Genomic DNA, 16,536 nt, shown 5'->3' on the forward strand with positions numbered 1-16,536 from the left:
TTGTTATCATGGTTATAAAATAAAGCAAATGCAAAACTATTGAGTAAAACAAAAGATACACAGTGGAAAATAAGGAATAGTTATTAATCATTTGGATAGAAAATCCTTGATTATTTAACAAAAACCAAGGGTTTGTTAGGGAGGTAGGGAAGGAAGAAGGGAGTAAAATCAATGCTGCAGGGTTTCCAGGTCCTACCACCAAGTGATCCAACTCCCTTACTCTGCTTTTTCACAAACATGTCACTCAGTGTATGGGCTGAGGGCCTTCTAACACTCTGGCAAAGAAAGAGTTCCTGACTTGAGGACAGATCAGAGTGTCCATCACATCTGGCCATCTGGTCAAATGGCCTTGGGACTAGGGATATCCACAGGAAGGGATGGTAATGTTGGTAGTGGGCCAAAGGGCAACTCAGAAGTAATGTACTATTCTGAAGGATTGAACAGATGGAATTTGAGAAGGGAAACTGGAGCTAACTCAGTTCTTTATGTGCAGGAAGGAAACCAGCCTAGCTGTGCCACTCTACAGAAGAGCTCAGATCAACAGTTCTGTCCTGGTCTCTTCCTACAGATGAATGAGGCCCTCAAAGCCTTCTCTCCAGTGCTCACTGACTAAAGACAGTGGCTGCTGGAACATCGGGATCTATTCTTATGTGGAGCCTGATGCCTAGTGTAGGATTGCATTGAACAGAGCTACACAAAGCTAAGTTCTACACAAGGGCACCCTTACATTTCTCCTGCACGGCATTTCAACCCCTGACTCCATCACATTCTAATGAAACAGTCAACTATTTGCCTTCCCTTCCACACTGTGAGCCCCCTCTACCTTCATCCTAAGCACAATATCGACATATCCAATATATAAAGATTTTATCCTACAATTTTCATTTCTAAAAGAAACCAACAGAGGCATGGGATCCCTAAGGCTTGCCTAGTCTTGCATGAGACCACAGTTCCAACCCTTATCTCAGCTGGAGAGTCTATCACAGGGTGGTGTGGAGAGGGCAGTGATCTTTAGTACCAGTGAAGGTGGCATAGGCGTAGTGCAGTTCACTGACATGGCTGACTGTGTTCTGGAACTGACGCTCTAGAGAGACGAGCTGGTGCTCAGTGCTCCTCTGTTCTTGTGTAGGGTCCATGAAAGGACCAGACAAAGCTTTTTCCAGCAGGCTTTCCAGTTCTGCTAAGGCTGCTGCGATCAGCTTCTGCAGCTTGGGCACAATGGCATGTCGGTTTCTGAGCAGGAACTCCGAGGCCTCACTTTTCTCAGACTGAAAAGTCTCCCATACACTCAGAAGCTGTGGAGAAAGCAGAAGACAGTAAGTCAATGTAGCTATAAGGACAGGGAGACAGGGATGGATGGGTGCTCCCTGAATTGCCCTCTCACCGAATTCTCCAATGCCTCATTCTCAGCAGTGAAGAGGCTGAAGTGGATGCGGATGAGTTCGTGGAGTGACCGGATGTATTCCATTCGCTTCTCCAGGCTGACATACTGTTCATTGGCCTCGTTCAACTGCAGGGACTAAGCATGAGACCAGCACCCCAACAACCCAGCATATCTCTTCGGGGCTACCGCTAAAGGGCAGTGCCATCTTCTGGAGTGCAGGGTACAGATCCAGCTGTAGCCTTTTAACCAACTGGGACCAGGTCTCCCTCTGACCTAGTTCTCCTTGAAGATCTAATACTCAACAACCAGACCGTCATCTTGACGACATGGCAATATATTCCTGACTGTCACAAACAGCGGAACCACATCTCCCAAAGTAGGACTCTATCTCTCCTACCACAACAGGTCTCCTCCCCCAACACTCTTCTAAGATGAGGAAATTCAGGGTCATACAAACAGGGCAAGAATTAGAAAGTGCAGATCACTTATATGAGCAGTTTAAGAATGCCAAGCCCCGTTGAGAGCTTGACAGAAACCCAAAGACAGAGTGCTGAACTTCTGGGAAGGATTGGCCCTGGATAAGCTGGGAGGATTGGATGACAGCTCACCTTCTGGGAGCACTGTGCAATGGCGTGTACGTCCGAGTTGATGATCTGGAAGACCCGTATGAAATCTGTGAGTTCTGTCATTAGCTGCTGACTGCGGCTGCAGCACTCATTCTGCACCTGTGTGAGAATGTCCTTCCTCATGCTCTCTAGCTTGGATTCTGAAAACAGGAGAGTCAGGTGTTAGGGGATACATGAAAAAGAAGGGGTGCTGGGGCAGTACTGAGGGTCCACAGTGGGAACGGGCTGAAAGGGAAGCCAGACCATGAATTTATTCCCTCACTCACCAAATATTTACTTGACACCCCTGCTCAATGTCCAGCCAGCTGCTATACACTGGGCCTATGCTCTGCACCAGTAGACAAGAGTGAATGGATGAGAAAGCTTCCCAAGCCTCAGAAGCTCACAGTATGATGGAGAGGCAGATATACACATGGACAATCATAAATTCTCTGTGAGTGCCCAGGAGCACTAGAGTTTCCTTGATGAAGGGAGGGGGTGTTATAGGGCTAGGAAAGGCTGCTTCAGAGAGGGAGAGATTGGAGGTGCATATATTGATTGGCTAACACTTCCAGTGGATGAAAAAGTATGTTGGGGGTTGGTATTGTGACATAATAGGTTAAGCCAGCACTTTCAACATCTACATCGCCCATAAAAGTACTGTATCAATTCCCAGCTGTCCCACCACTAATCCAACTCCCTGCTAACGCACCTGGGAAATCAGCAGAAGATAGCCCAAATGTTTAGATCTCTGCTACCCACATGAGAGACCCAGATGGAACACCAGACTCCTGACTCCTGACTTCACCCTGGCTCAGCCCTGGCCACTGTGGTCATCTTGGGGAACGAACAAGTGAATAGAAGATATTCTCTCCCTCCCTCCCACTCTCTCTCTCTCCTATTCAAATAAATAAAACAAATTATTTTTAAGGTATATGTAAAGGCATGTAAATGACATGTTCATGAATAGCAGATGCCCTATCAAAGATGAAAGTACTCTGCTTTTGGACCCTTATTGCCTCTGTTGTAGTAGAAGACACAACAAGAGGAGGTGCCTTCTATTTCTAATGATTAAAAGACAGAAGCCCTCAAGTGTATGTGGGGTCTGAAGATAATCCTGGAAGCTGCCCTTGGGGATAGGAGCAACTTTCGTTATCTCAGAGGGCAGAAATAATACACATATGATACTTCATCAAACCTAAGATATGATTAATTGTAAGGAACACCATTATTTTATATACCACTAAAAAAGAAAAAGGTGATATCATGTAAACTCTGACATGTCATCAATCACAAGACAGCTCTTAAGTTCAGGGATGTTAATATATGCACAACAAGAGCAAAATACTATACAGAAATATGGTATAGCACCAAACACAAGAGAGAGTACTTATTACATACCAGACACTATTTTCAGGTATTTTACTTATATTACCACACTTTATCCTCACAAATTTCCTTTGAGGTAATCAGTATTATTGTCCTTACTTTTCACAAGCAGGCTAAGACTCAGCTTATATAACTTGATCAACATCATACAGTGGCAAAGCAAGGATGTGAACTTAGGCACTCTGGTTCCACTCCATTTATTTTATTTTATTATTTTTTTTAAGATTTATTTATTTGAAAGTCAGAGTTACACAGTGAGAAGGAGAGGCAGAGAGGGGGAGAAAGGGAGAGACAGAGAGAGAGAGACAGAGAGAGAGAGAGCGAGAGAAAGGTTTTCCAACCACTGGTTCACTCCCCAATTGGTCACAATGGCCAGAGCTGTGCTGATCCGAAGCCAGGAGCCAGGAGCCAGGAGCCTCTTCTGGGTCTCCCACGTGGGTGCAGGGGCCCAAGGACTTGGGCCATCTTCTACTGCTTTCCCAGGCCACAGCAGAGAGCTGGATTGGAAGTGGAGCAGCTGGGTCTTGAACTGGCGCCCATATGGGATGCCGGCACTGCAGGCAGCGGCTTTACCTACTACACCACAACGCCAGCCCCCCACTCCATTTATTTTGTTATACACACAAACATATATAAAACTATAGAGTTAAACATGAGAGGCTTCAAAAAGTTCAAGGAAAATGGATTTAAAAATGAAAATCTCTGTGTACAATGGGGTACTCAAAAAGTTCATGGAAAGTATGTACTATGAAAAAACTATACATGCAGTTCAAATTTATTTTTGCACTAAGGAAACTTATCCTGTAATTCCATTTTCCATGAACTTGATCAAGCCATCCCCTTCCAACACACACACAAACAACGTTATATGAAAAGCAAACTGCGTATCTCCTTTTTAGCATCTCTGCAGCTAGAAAGTGCAAACTGGGTATAGTCTTTTCAGAGTGTTGGAGGAAGTGAAAAAGAGGACTTGGTAACAATAGCTGAAACTGAGAAAACCTATGGAGTCTATTGAGATTGAACAGAACCCAAGGATGTGAATTTGTTCTTTTTCAAAATATCCCCCTGGCCCACAACAGTTGCAGTGGTGCTGTTGCAATGGTGCTACTTTTGGACCAGAAACATCAGGCAGGGGAAGGCAGCTAGGAGTGCAACAGCGACACCATATGGCATATAGGAGGATTGGCAGGGAAGCTGGAGCTGGCTGGGAAAATACATTTGAGAGGTATCCAGGAAGCAGAATGGAAACGATTCGGTGATGGATTGGATGTGGTAGGATTAAGGACAAACAGAAATAAAGGATGACTGCACGTTTCTGGTGAGGCCAAGTCACAGAGTAGATAATCAGGGTATTCATTGTTCAAGGTAGTCCAGGAAGGAAAACAGAGTTGGAGGATAAGAAGATAAAAATTTGATCAGCAATAATATTAAGAGGGACCGGTGCTGTGGTGCAGAAGGTAAAGCTTCCACCCGCAGTGCCAGCATCCCATATGGACACTGGTTCAAGTCCCGGCTGCTTCACTTCTGATCCAGCTCTCTGCTATGGCCTGGGAAAGCAGTGGAAGATGGCCCAAGTGCATGGGCCCCTGCACCCATGTAGGAGACCTGGAGGACGCTCCAGGCTCCTGGCTTCAGATCAGTGCAGCTCCGGCTGTTGTGGCCATTTGGGGAGTGAACCAGTAGATGGAAGACCTCTCTCTCTCTCTCTCTCTCTCTCTCTCTCTCCCTCTGCCTCTGCCTCTGCCTCTCTATAATTCTTTCAAATAAATAAATAAATCTTTTAAAAAAAGAATAATGAGTAGACAGAAGAAGGTAAGGCAGCAATTAAAAATTATTAAGAATATTCTGCATGCCATACTTAATGTTATAAATACTGCAAATAATAGCTCATTTAATCCTCCTTTCTATAGCCCTCGAGTGATTTCCATGTATCATGCCCAGGTTACAAACATGGAAACTGAGGCTCAGAGATCTAAAGTAGCAAAGCAAGTGAAAAACATAGTCAGGAGTCTAAACTCTGTGCTTTTTTTTCTCTACTTCCTCCTCCTAAAGAGACCAATGAGTCCTGGACTAAGGGTCAAGAGGCTAACAAACAAGAAAGACAACACAGACTATTAGAATAGCACAAAGATCGCCCAAAACAGGGCCAGAAAGAAAACAGACCAGTCATAGGCCCTCCCTATTCCTGCCTGCCAGCCTGAACCCCTATGTAGAAGTAGAGAGTTTTAGTGACCAATAAGACACCTAAGGAGTCCCATGCTTCCATTTGTTGAGGTGCAGTGGTAGGCAGGGAGGGCAAAGCAGACGGACAGCAACTTTTAAGCAAACTCTTTCCAAGCCACAGTTCCAAGTCCTGCACCTTTGTAAAGAGGAAGCAGGCCTTGGGGTCAAGGGTGTGACAGTATCTGCAGGAGTGGATAATGTTGGTTATTGCCATCTTTAAGGGCTGGGCAATGAAACAGAACACTCTCTGTGTCTCCTAGAAGAACAAATCAATGGATTTGCAATCAATGCCACTGCAAGACTCACCAAGGCCAAATCCTAGGCCAAGGCACTTAGCCAGTACACAACAGCATGAGACATCCTTCTTATGTGAAGGGAGAAAGAGAAAAGAGGGGACCAGGCTAGGTTGTGAACCAGATTTCTCAGGGACCCATGGATACCAATGACTGAACTTTAGCCAGGTGGCAGGTAGGAAATGTCAGGGGAGAGAAACTGAGAGGCCTTGAGGTAGAAACAGACAGCAGGGTGTCCTTTCCATGTGGAACTCTGGGAAGGGACAGCTTTCAGGATGCCCTTATGCTAACATGAAATATCAGAGTGGAAATCATGCTGTTATATATTTAAACACAAAGAGAGCCAAATTCAGAGCTTGCAAGTCCTCTACAGCTCCGAAATGGCAGGAGATGCGAAAGACAGCTGAGAATAGGGTCTGGATGGGGGTCCTGTGTTGAGAAGTAAGGGACTCTGAGGCAATATATGTAAGGTGGCCAGGCTAAGACAGAGACTGGATGAAGGATTCACAAAAACCCCAAGAATTTTCCATGCCAGGAGCCAAGGCAGGGCAGAGTCAGTGAAGGTGGACACTCTGGGCTCCTACTAAGTCAAGAGCACACAGCCCAGCTACACCAGCCCCGAACCCATCATCACCAGAAGCAGCAATATCAGGAGGGCAGTGACCAGTAAGAGTGTACTATACCTCAGAATAAGCAAAGAACACGTGTTACAGGGGCCTTCCCCAGTGCCAGACGCCTGGGGAATTTCGTGCAAAATTTTGGGAAGGAAAAGGGAGCTGGGGGACACTTGACAAAAAGAAGGACTCAGAAGTGTAGCATGACTTCTTAACTGACCAAATATCTAAAACAGACTAAGCTTTTTTTCACTGGAAAAGTTCTGTTCTTTCAGCACCTGCAGAGAGTAACTTTTCACACATGCAATTTCTAGTATAAATTCCCATTCTGCTGCATGAGAATCTCTGCAAAGAAACTGAGCTCAGTACTTCTAGGAGCAGTCACATTTTGTTTAGATTACTTCTACACCAGAAAAGAATAGGAAGTGTCAGGCCACAGGAACAGGACTCCTAAGGAATATAGGGGAAAAGCCGCAGAGAGGCCGTCCCCTTAGGCTTTATCCCCTTGTAGGCAAATACAGGAGGCTGTGACCTGGGGCTTTGGGAGATTCCAAAGGTGCAACAGGGGCACTACAGGACTTTCCAGGCCGAAAGCAGGCCAGTAGATTGACACAGGAAGAAGGGAGGACAAGGAAGAAGATACACAGTACTTACTCAACTCCGCCTGCACATCATGGCAGCTCAGCAGCAGCAACTTGCCTTTTGTGAGCAATTCAACAGGCATTTTGGAGACCTGGGCCTGCCACACATTCAGGCGGCTCACCAGTATCACATAATTCTTGATGGGACAGCCTATCATTTCCTCCAGTTTCTGAGGCCCCCAGGGTTGCAGGAACTCATAAATATCTGTTATCCACTGATGTTCCTTGCAGAATTCCTGCACCTCCCACAGCATGCCCTAAGGGGAGACAAGATGCTGGGTCAGGAGGTGGGTGGCTGTGATGGGAACTGGTAGGCAGCATCCCACTCCTTAACTTCTGTTCTTACCTCCAGGAGTACCTGTTGTGTAGTCAGTGCCTGCTGGATCCCAGCGTTGTTGTCCAGATCTTCCTGCAGCTGCTTATAATTATGGGGCCAGTACTGGCCCCGAAGCTTGCACCCACGGATTACCAAATTATCAATAATTGAGTGAGATTTCCAGGGCCACACCAATCCTACATTTGGGCCACAGAAGATACGCACAGCATCGCTGGGCTGGCTCTGAAACTTGGGTACCAGGAATTCTGTGTCTGAATCCTCCTCCTCCTCCTCTTCTTCTTCTGGTGGAACACATGTCATAATTGTCCATAAGTGTCCTCCAGAGTCCACACACAACATCTGTCTCCAACCTGAGTGTACACACACACACACACACACACACACACACCTCGTGCTCCCTGCTCATAAGGGAGTTTCCACACACATCTATATCACAAACAACACCAGACTCGTGGAGGGAATTTATTAGTTAGGGTTCAGATACAGAGAATATAATCTACTCTAGCTGGTGTATATTGGAAGAGAGTTTTCACAGAATAGTAAATGAATTGCAGAACAATTAGAAAGCTGAAAAATAAAAACACTTTAGATGGAGCATCTAGGACTCTACGCTGCCTGGCAAACTGGTCACTGCCACACCATCAGTTACAAAACATACTGCCTCTGAAATCAACTGCAGAATGAATGCAATGTGCCTTCCCTCTCTACCCCATTCAGTTCCACACTGAAGTCTCATGTAGATCTAATTGGTAGATCCCACGTCACACAGGACACCCAGCTGCAAGGGGTTCCAGACCAGTATAGTTTGTTGCTCTCCAAGTTTCGCAGAACACAGGAAGAGATTGGAAGAAGGGACAGTTCTCAGAATCTGCCTTAAGAAATACCCTTGAACCTGCCCTTGCCTTTTTAGGAATTGGTTAATTGCCACATTTAGTATTTGTGTTAAAATTCTGCACAAAATTTTGTGCAAAATTTGTTAAAATTTTGCATCAAAATGTTGAGAAATCAGATCCTTACTACCCCAAACTACACAGTAGTCCCAAGGCTCAGACATTTGATCTTTTCTCCATATGTTCTCACTCTCCCAGGATGTCTCACCTAGATTCATGGTTTTGCTCTCAAAGTTATCAGTAGTTCAGATCTTTCATTGAATTTCAATCCCAGTTAAACAACTGCCTATTCTGCATGTCTACTTGCAAACATACTATGCTCTCAAACTTAATGGTGCCAAAAATAAGCTCTGATTTCTCTCCTACTGCCATTTGCTCCTCCTCGTCTTCTAATTTCAGGAAATGGGAACTCCATTCTTCCAGTCAAAATCTTTAATAGTCATCTTTGAATTCTCTCACACATAAGACAACCAACCATCACAAAAATCCACCTAGCTGTACATTCAAAATATATCCAGATGGGCTGGCCCTGTGGCACAACGGGTTAAGATGTGGGCTGCAGCACCAGCATCCCATACAGGTGCCTGTTCAATTCCTGGCTGCTCCACTTCTGATCCAGCTCCCTGTTAATGCTCCTGGGAAAGCAGTAGAAGTGCTTGGGCCCCTGCACCCATGTGGGAGATGTGGATGAAGTTCCTGGCTCCTGGCTTCAACCTGCCTCAGCCCTGGCCATTGTGGCCATTTGAGGAGTGAACAAGTAGATGGAAGATCTCTCTCTCTCCCTCTCTTTTTCTGTGTCTATCTGTCTGTCTCTGTAATGCTGTCTTTCAAATAAAATAAATAAATCTTTAAAAAAAAAGGGGCAGACATGCTGATGAATTAAATAGTAATAAAAATGTAAAATTACATATATATAAAACTGTTCTGAAATTAAAAAAAAATATTTAAAGCTCCATTTTGAAAGAACATGACTGAGAATCCTGCCCCAGAATGTTAAATACCAAGACATATTTTATATTAGTGGATTTAAAGGAAAAAGAAAAAAATCTAGGTAAACAAGACCAAGTAATTTTGTAAGGTAAATAAAATTAGACAATCATTAGATTCTTTGATAGTGAATCATAACTCCCAGAGAAAACGGAGTTAACACATTTAAGATAGGCAAAGGAAAAAAAGCATGAGTCAATGATTTTATATCTGGCAACACTAAACTTTCAGAAGGTACAAACTATTACCAACATAGAAGGATTTGAGAATTTTACTCTCACAAGCCTCTGCCAGAGGAAACTATTAAGAGAGAATGAACTTCAGACAAACAAAATTAATAGAGAGTCATCTACATATGGACAACTGGCAAGCTTAAACATATTGTTACTTGCCAAACTAAGATTAAATGAGGGCTATAAGCGGAAAAGAATAGTATAAAATGAGTTTGTAGAAAATGCTAAAGATTCTCTTGCATACCAAGTAGAGAAAGCCTATCTGAAATAATGGAACCTGGAAGGCACATTGGCTGACTGCCCAGTTGCTATTCCCTTCAGCCTTTTTCTGTGGTGGTAGAGCCCATCTTCCATGAAAAGCTGAGCATGTCAGTCATTTGATTTCTTGTCTCTCACAGCTAAAGGTAGCCACACAACCTAGAGTTTGACAATAAGATACAAAAGTGAGGCTGCTAGGAAGTTTAAGAAAAAGATTCCTTTTCCTGATAAAAAGTGAGGGTCAGGAATATAGAGCTCTCTTTTGCTAACCTTCCTCCCCCTTTCTCCCGGACTTTGCTTGAAAATGGGATGCTTGGAGGTACAGCCATGTCTTGCAGCTATGAGACAATAACCCTGAGCAAGAAAACAACAACAACAAACACTGATCGCAGCCTCCCCTACCATATACACCCTCCTAAGAGGATCCGCTCTTCCACATAGCTGAAAGCAGGAAGGAGTGAGGGAAAAGATATAAAGAACTTGGACCTGGTCCTTGATGGCACTGTTGAGCCATCAAACCAATCCTGAAGCACCTACCTCAAGCCTGTTTTTATTGTTTAGGCCTCTGTAGCCGAATCCAGCTATATCCATGAATTGCTTAATTATGAGAGTCAATAAATTCCCTTTTTTGCTTACTTAATTTTGAGTCAGGATTATGTAATCCAAAACCAACCCACAGGGCTGATGCTGTGGCACAGCATGTAAAGCTGCCACCTGCAGTGCTGGCATCCCTAACAGGCTTCAGGTCAAGACCCAGTTGCTGCACTTCTGACCCAGCTCTCTGCTTTGGCCTGGGAAAGCAGCAGAAGATGGGCCCTTGGGCCCCTGCACCCACATGGGAGACCTGGAAGAAGAACCTGGCTCTTGGCTTCAGATCAGCCCAGCTCCAGATATTGCAGTCAACTGGGGAGTGACCCAGTGGATGGAAGATCTGTCTTACTCACTCTCTCTCTCTCTCTGCCTTTGACTCTCTGTAACTATGCCTCTCAAACTCTCAAACAGATAAATAAATCTTTTTGAGAGAGAGAGAGAGAGAGAGAGAATTTCAAGTCATTTTGAAAGAAAAGTTATTTGGATCAGCGCGGTACGCCGGCCGCAGTGTGCCAGCCATGGCGGCCATTGGAGGGTGAACCAACGGCAAAAGGAAGACCTTTCTCTCTGTCTCTCTCTCACTATCCACTCTACCTGTCAAAAAAAAAAAAAGAAAGAAAGAAAGAAAGAAAGAAAGAAAGAAAGAAAGAAAGAAAGAAAGAAAGAAAGAAAGAAAGAAAGAAAGAGAAAGAAAGAAAGAAAAGTTACAAAGGAGGAGAAAGTCCAAAAGAAACAGAGAAAACTGATCTCAGGAATCAGGGGAATTGGGAGGATGCACAGAGAAGGGTAGAGATGAAAGGATAAGCAGCAATTTAAAAAGGGGAACACTAGGGGACTACGTTGTGGAACAGCGTGTTAAGCTGTCTCCTGCAATGCTGGAATCCCATATGATTGAAGTCCAGGCTGCCCTATTTCCAATCTAGCTTCCTGCTAATATGCCTAGGAAAGCAGTGGAAGATGACCTAGGCGTTTGGGCCCCTGTACCCAAGTGGAAGACCCAGATGAAACCCCTGGCTCCTAGCTTCAGCCTTGCCCAGACTGGGGTGTTGAGGCCATTTGGGGAGTGAGCCAGTGGATGGAAGATCTTTCTCACCACCCCCGTCCAGTCCATCCCTCTCTCTCTGTAACTCTTTCAAGTAAATAAAATAAATAAATAAATATATATATATATATATATATATATATATATATATATAAAAGAAGGGAGGTGGGAAGGAAGAAAGAAAGAAAAAGAGAATGAGAGGGAAAGAAAAAAAGTGAGCCCTCTTTGACTTTTTAGTTTTGATTTGATTTTGTTTTGGTGCATCTACTTCTTTTCTGCCTTTGAATTTAGTAACTTGCAGTTTTGTAAGCTCCAAAATGCAATATAAGGTTTAAAAGCAGTGACTCGAGGTGCTAAGACCCATGAGAGTGCTCAGGCAATATGGTGCTATATGTCAATTCAAATCCAAGCAACAGAAAGAAAAGCTAGCCTATTTTTTGGCAAAAGGCACGTCCCAAGAAAACAAAACAGATAAATTCAAGGTCAACGCAAGAGTGAAATGAAGTTGCTTATGATGAGAAAGTATACATACTAAGCGAAAGAAACATAAGTTACTTGTCATTTCTGAGGGATTTAGGACTTCAGTTAAATTTTTTTTATCAGTATAATACACATAAATTGACATAGAGTTGCACTTTCAAATAGCAATCCAACTTTGAAAGGCCTAAATAAAATATATCTTTATTTCTCCCTCATTTCTGAAGTATAGTTTTGCTAGGAATAGTATTCTTGACTGGCAGATGCTTTTAGTTTTTTCTCTCAGAACTTAGATTATGTCGCTCCTTTCCCTCTTATGAAATTTGGGCTGAGAAATGTGCTATTAGTTTAACTAGAATTTCCTCAAACATGACTTGGTGCTTTTTCAGTGCAGTTTTTAGATTTTCTCATGCTGTGTTTTTGATAGTTTGACTATAATATGTCACGGTAAGAATCTTTTCTGTTCATAGCTATTTGGGGTCCTATGGACTTCCTGTACCTGGATGTCTGTATCTTTCCCAAGATCTGGTAATTATTTTCTTAAATAGGTTTTTTTTTTTTTTTTTTACCTATTACATAAAGTATTTATTGAAGTTTTTTAAACTTTTTCACTATTATAGATGACCATGTTCGACCATGAAGAATTCAATTTTTGCAGCTTTGTTATAATCAAGAATTCTGTGGATTTCTCTTACAGTGAATTCTATGAACCCAATGCCCTCATGATGGAAGGAGCCATAACTGCTGGTTTGTTGGTGGGTCTCAATGTTATCGATGCCAGCTTCTGTATGAAAGGAGAAGATCTGGACTTCTCAGGTGTGAGAAAGATGCTTATTTACCTAGCGTGTCAGTCCAACTCCCACTACTTCAGAATTTCGATTAATTTTTATGCTGACCAAATTATAAGAAGTTCTGTGAGCTTCAATTCTGATGTGAATAATAAAAGTAGCCTGCTTCCTTCCAACTTGGCTCATTTATGTATTCTGAATGTTTTTCAAATTCTTGTCTTAAAAAAAAAATGTATGAGGGTATTTCAAAATGTTGGAAAGTGGAATTAAATGGCAAGTTCAAAAAAATTTTGAAATCCAACCATACAAAAGTTCATAAAAATACTTATAGGAAAATCATGTAAAGATTTAAATAGGTTTTATATACATTCCCTCTTTCTTTGTCTTCTGGGACCCCCAAAATTCAAGTATTTGTTCATTAATGGTGTCCCAAGGCTCTCACAGTCTGTCTTCATTCTTTTTTACATTTTCTTTTCTTTCTTTTTTCAGTCTGACTGGGATATTTCATAAGATGTGCCATCAAGTTCAGATATTCTTTCTTCTGCCTCATCTAATCCATTCAGATTTTCTTTTTTAAATTTTTTTAAAGACTTACTTATTTGAGAGGCAGAATTACAGAGAGAGAAAGGGAGAGACAGGGAGAGGGATCTTCCCTCCATTGGTTCACTCCCCATATAGCTTCAGTGGCCGGAGCTGGGCCAATCTGAAGCCAGGAGCCAGGAGCTGCTTCTGGATCTCTCATGGGGGTGCAGGAGTGAAAACACTTGGGCCATCCTCCATTTCCCAGGCCATAAGCAGAGAGCTGGATCAGAAGAGGAGCAGCTGGGACACAAACTGAAGCCCATGTGGGATGCCGGCACTACAGTAGGAGGTCTAACTTACTACACTGCATCAAACCAGCCTCCTGTTGAGACTTTCAACTGTTATTTTTTACTTCACTTATTGAGTTTATTTGTAAGATTTTTTTTTCCTTTTTCAAGATCTATAGGCTCTTTGCTGAATTTCTCCTTCATAACATGCATTGTTTTCCTGATTTTGTTCAACTGTATTCTACCTTATTTTTTGGTTTTTATACTTTTATAACTTTGAAATACTAGGCCATTTGGGCACTAGTTTGAGTGCTAATGTACCTGAGAAAGCAGCAGAGAATGGTCCAAGTACTTGAGCCCCTGCACCCAGTGGGAGACCTGGATGAAGCTCTGGCTCCTGGCTTTGGATTGGCCCAGCTCTGGCCATTGTGGCCATTTGGGGAGTGAACCAGCAGATGGAAGTATGCCCTCGCTCGCTCACTCACTCATGCTCTCTCTCTCTCTCTCTCTCTCTCTATATATATATGTATACACACACACACACACACACACACATATATATATTTCTCTCCCTGTAACTCTGCCTTTCAAATAAATCTTTAAAAAAAATACCATTGCAGGGGCCAGCACTGTGGCGCACCAGGTTAAAGCCCTGGCCTGAAGTGCTGGCATCCCATATGGGTGCTGGTTCTAGTCCCGGATGCTGAACTTCCAATCCAGTTCTCTGCTATGGCCTGGGAAAGCAGTAGAAGGCCCAAGTCCTTGAGCCCCTACACCCACGTGGGAGACCCAGAAGAAGCTCCTGACTTCGGATTGGCACTGCTCCAGTTGTTGTGGCCATCTGGGGAGTGAACCAGCAGATGGAAGACCTCTCTCTCTGTGTCTCTATAACTCTGCCTTTCAAATAAATAAATCTTTAAAAAAAATATCATTGCATATCATAGTATGGATTAGTAAACCTATAATGAGAAAATACTACAAAATGTCTGACTTACTTAAGATTACTTAAGGGGAGAGTCCAAAAGTCTGTAGCATGTATTATTAAGAGCAGAGTACCAAATTGGACACATTACCCCTTTTAATTTTCAAAATAATTCTCCAAGTTAGGTATTTTTGCAGATTAGTAAACTAGTATGTCTGATTCCAGAGCCATTCTCCTTTTCACTACGTAAAACAAATGTCAACAGTCTCTATCAATTAACCTAAACTAATTTAGGGAAAAAAATGTCTCGCAACTCTGGTGTGATTTGTAAATAAATAATAAAAAAAAAACCTCCTTACAGTGGACCATTTTCCTCTGTCACCTATTTCATAAAATTAATTTTGTGTCTCTAAATCATCTTAATGAAAACATACCGGTTGAGAAGGAAAATGCTAAAGCATCTACATGTCAGAGATGACTGACTACATTTAATTATCTTAGTTGTGCAGCATCCAAATAAAGGAAATGTAAAGAGGAATTTCCTCCCTGATAGTTAACATGCCTGAGAATTAATAACCGATAATAACTGGTAACCATAAATTATCTCAATAATAGAAGTGAATGCCTCTCTATGAAATAAAAGACTAAAATAAATATTTAGCAAGCAGAGTCCTTCAAATAAGCAAAAATTAGCAATCAAATTCAATGGTAAACAAAATGAAATTATAACATTGGAGGGAGAAAAAGCTCACAGAGTTTTGGATGAACCAGGGAAAGGACAACATACTCATACTCTTTCCTATATCCCCTCATTTCACACACATACACATAAGCATATTAGTGAGTAAAAGCACCCCCAGCACTCTCAACCCCTACACACCACGTGCAATACACAGGTTAGAGCCACTACATTCCTGCCCAAGGCCTGCTGCTAGCTTCTCATGCCATTCACACTCTACACATGCCTTCCCCTCTCCTGGCCTTCCTAGGTCTCCTTAAATACCTTCAGAAGGCAGGGAATCCCTGGAGGTCTTCAGGTCTTTAGACTTGACTACCTTCATGTAAAAGAAGGGGTACAAATGGGAAAATAAGGAGGGCTTCAAACTGGGCTGAGAGCTTCTGATGACACACAGAATAGGAGCTGGGAATTCCTCCAGCTTGCCCCCCTCTCCAGCATACAATACCTGCAAGGCAGAGGCCTTGACAGATTGTAGGCCCTCAGTTAGAATCCGGATCATATTCTCACCACAAGGCACATGAGACAGCTGGCTGTGATCATTAAAGACCAGTCGAGACAAAAGAAAGGGTTTCTGCCTCGGGGCCTATAAAAGAAGGGTTAGAAGAGATTGGGGGACACATTTTAGTCTGCATTCGTAATCTGTTCCTTGAATACCTGCCCACCTCCATACATTCCACCCACCACCTCACTTGCAGGATGTTGGACACAAAAGAGGTAATTTCATCTTCCAAGATAGAAACGAGACTCTGACAAATCATGTAGTTGACCAGACGGGCAAACTTCCCCAGCTGCAGCAACCAGATCTCTGCCTGCTTCAGCTTCTTCTCCAGCTGCTGGCACTGTACCCTCTGAAGGTATATAGAGCCTTGGCCTGTCCTGATCCGGTTGCAGTTTTGCACTCGCTCCTGCAGGCCCTGTTGCATGTGGTATGTGTCGTCATGAACCTGTGAGTGTAGAGAGTAGAAGCTCATTGGAGATAGAGAGATGCAGGGTAAATCAACTCTCAGGTCTTGGAACCTGGAATCTTGAGCCTAGATAAGCATATGAAGAGGGCTCCTTTTAGCCCCAGAAATATTTAAATGACCAAAAAAAGAGAACTTATATTGAGAGGCCACAATGTACTAATGTGATAGGCCAGGACTGTTTACTGTTTACTGAAAAGTAGAATTCAAACAGAAAATTTACAAATGTGTAAATAGAGAAGTTCATGTTACAGAATAGACAAAGGAAAATACTGGAGAAGTTAGACTCTGCAATAATTTCAGGATCTGGACCCTAACCATTGAGCCTGGGTGATATATATGATCTGCTGGG

General features: G+C 42.9%; 1 protein-coding gene across 10 annotated transcripts in view; it reads right to left on the minus strand.

The window, feature by feature from the left end:
• The window catches only part of DNHD1 (dynein heavy chain domain 1), an 83,166-nt gene that overhangs the window by 33,941 nt on the left and 32,689 nt on the right, over positions 1-16,536 (minus strand). For 9 of the 10 annotated variants that reach the window (XR_011388732.1, XR_011388733.1, XM_070074263.1 and 6 more), the window contains exons 8-15: positions 15,912-16,166; positions 15,668-15,805; positions 15,487-15,538; positions 7,496-7,767; positions 7,163-7,406; positions 1,993-2,150; positions 1,385-1,510; positions 1,019-1,295 (exon numbers count right to left, since the gene is read on the minus strand). Coding sequence is in view for 8 of the 10 variants with exons in the window: in XM_070074263.1 (XP_069930364.1) it covers positions 1,019-1,295; positions 1,385-1,510; positions 1,993-2,150; positions 7,163-7,406; positions 7,496-7,767; positions 15,487-15,538; positions 15,668-15,805; positions 15,912-16,166 (1,522 nt within the window). In the remaining 2 variants the exon portion in view is untranslated. Of the gene's footprint in view, positions 1-1,018; positions 1,296-1,384; positions 1,511-1,992; positions 2,151-7,162; positions 7,407-7,495; positions 7,768-15,486; positions 15,539-15,667; positions 15,806-15,911; positions 16,167-16,536 lie in introns of those variants that run through there. The other variant, XM_070074290.1, reaches the window with a different exon arrangement.

This window comes from Oryctolagus cuniculus, chromosome 1 (assembly GCF_964237555.1).
Source record: "Oryctolagus cuniculus chromosome 1, mOryCun1.1, whole genome shotgun sequence".
NCBI classification, from domain to species: domain Eukaryota; kingdom Metazoa; phylum Chordata; class Mammalia; order Lagomorpha; family Leporidae; genus Oryctolagus; species Oryctolagus cuniculus.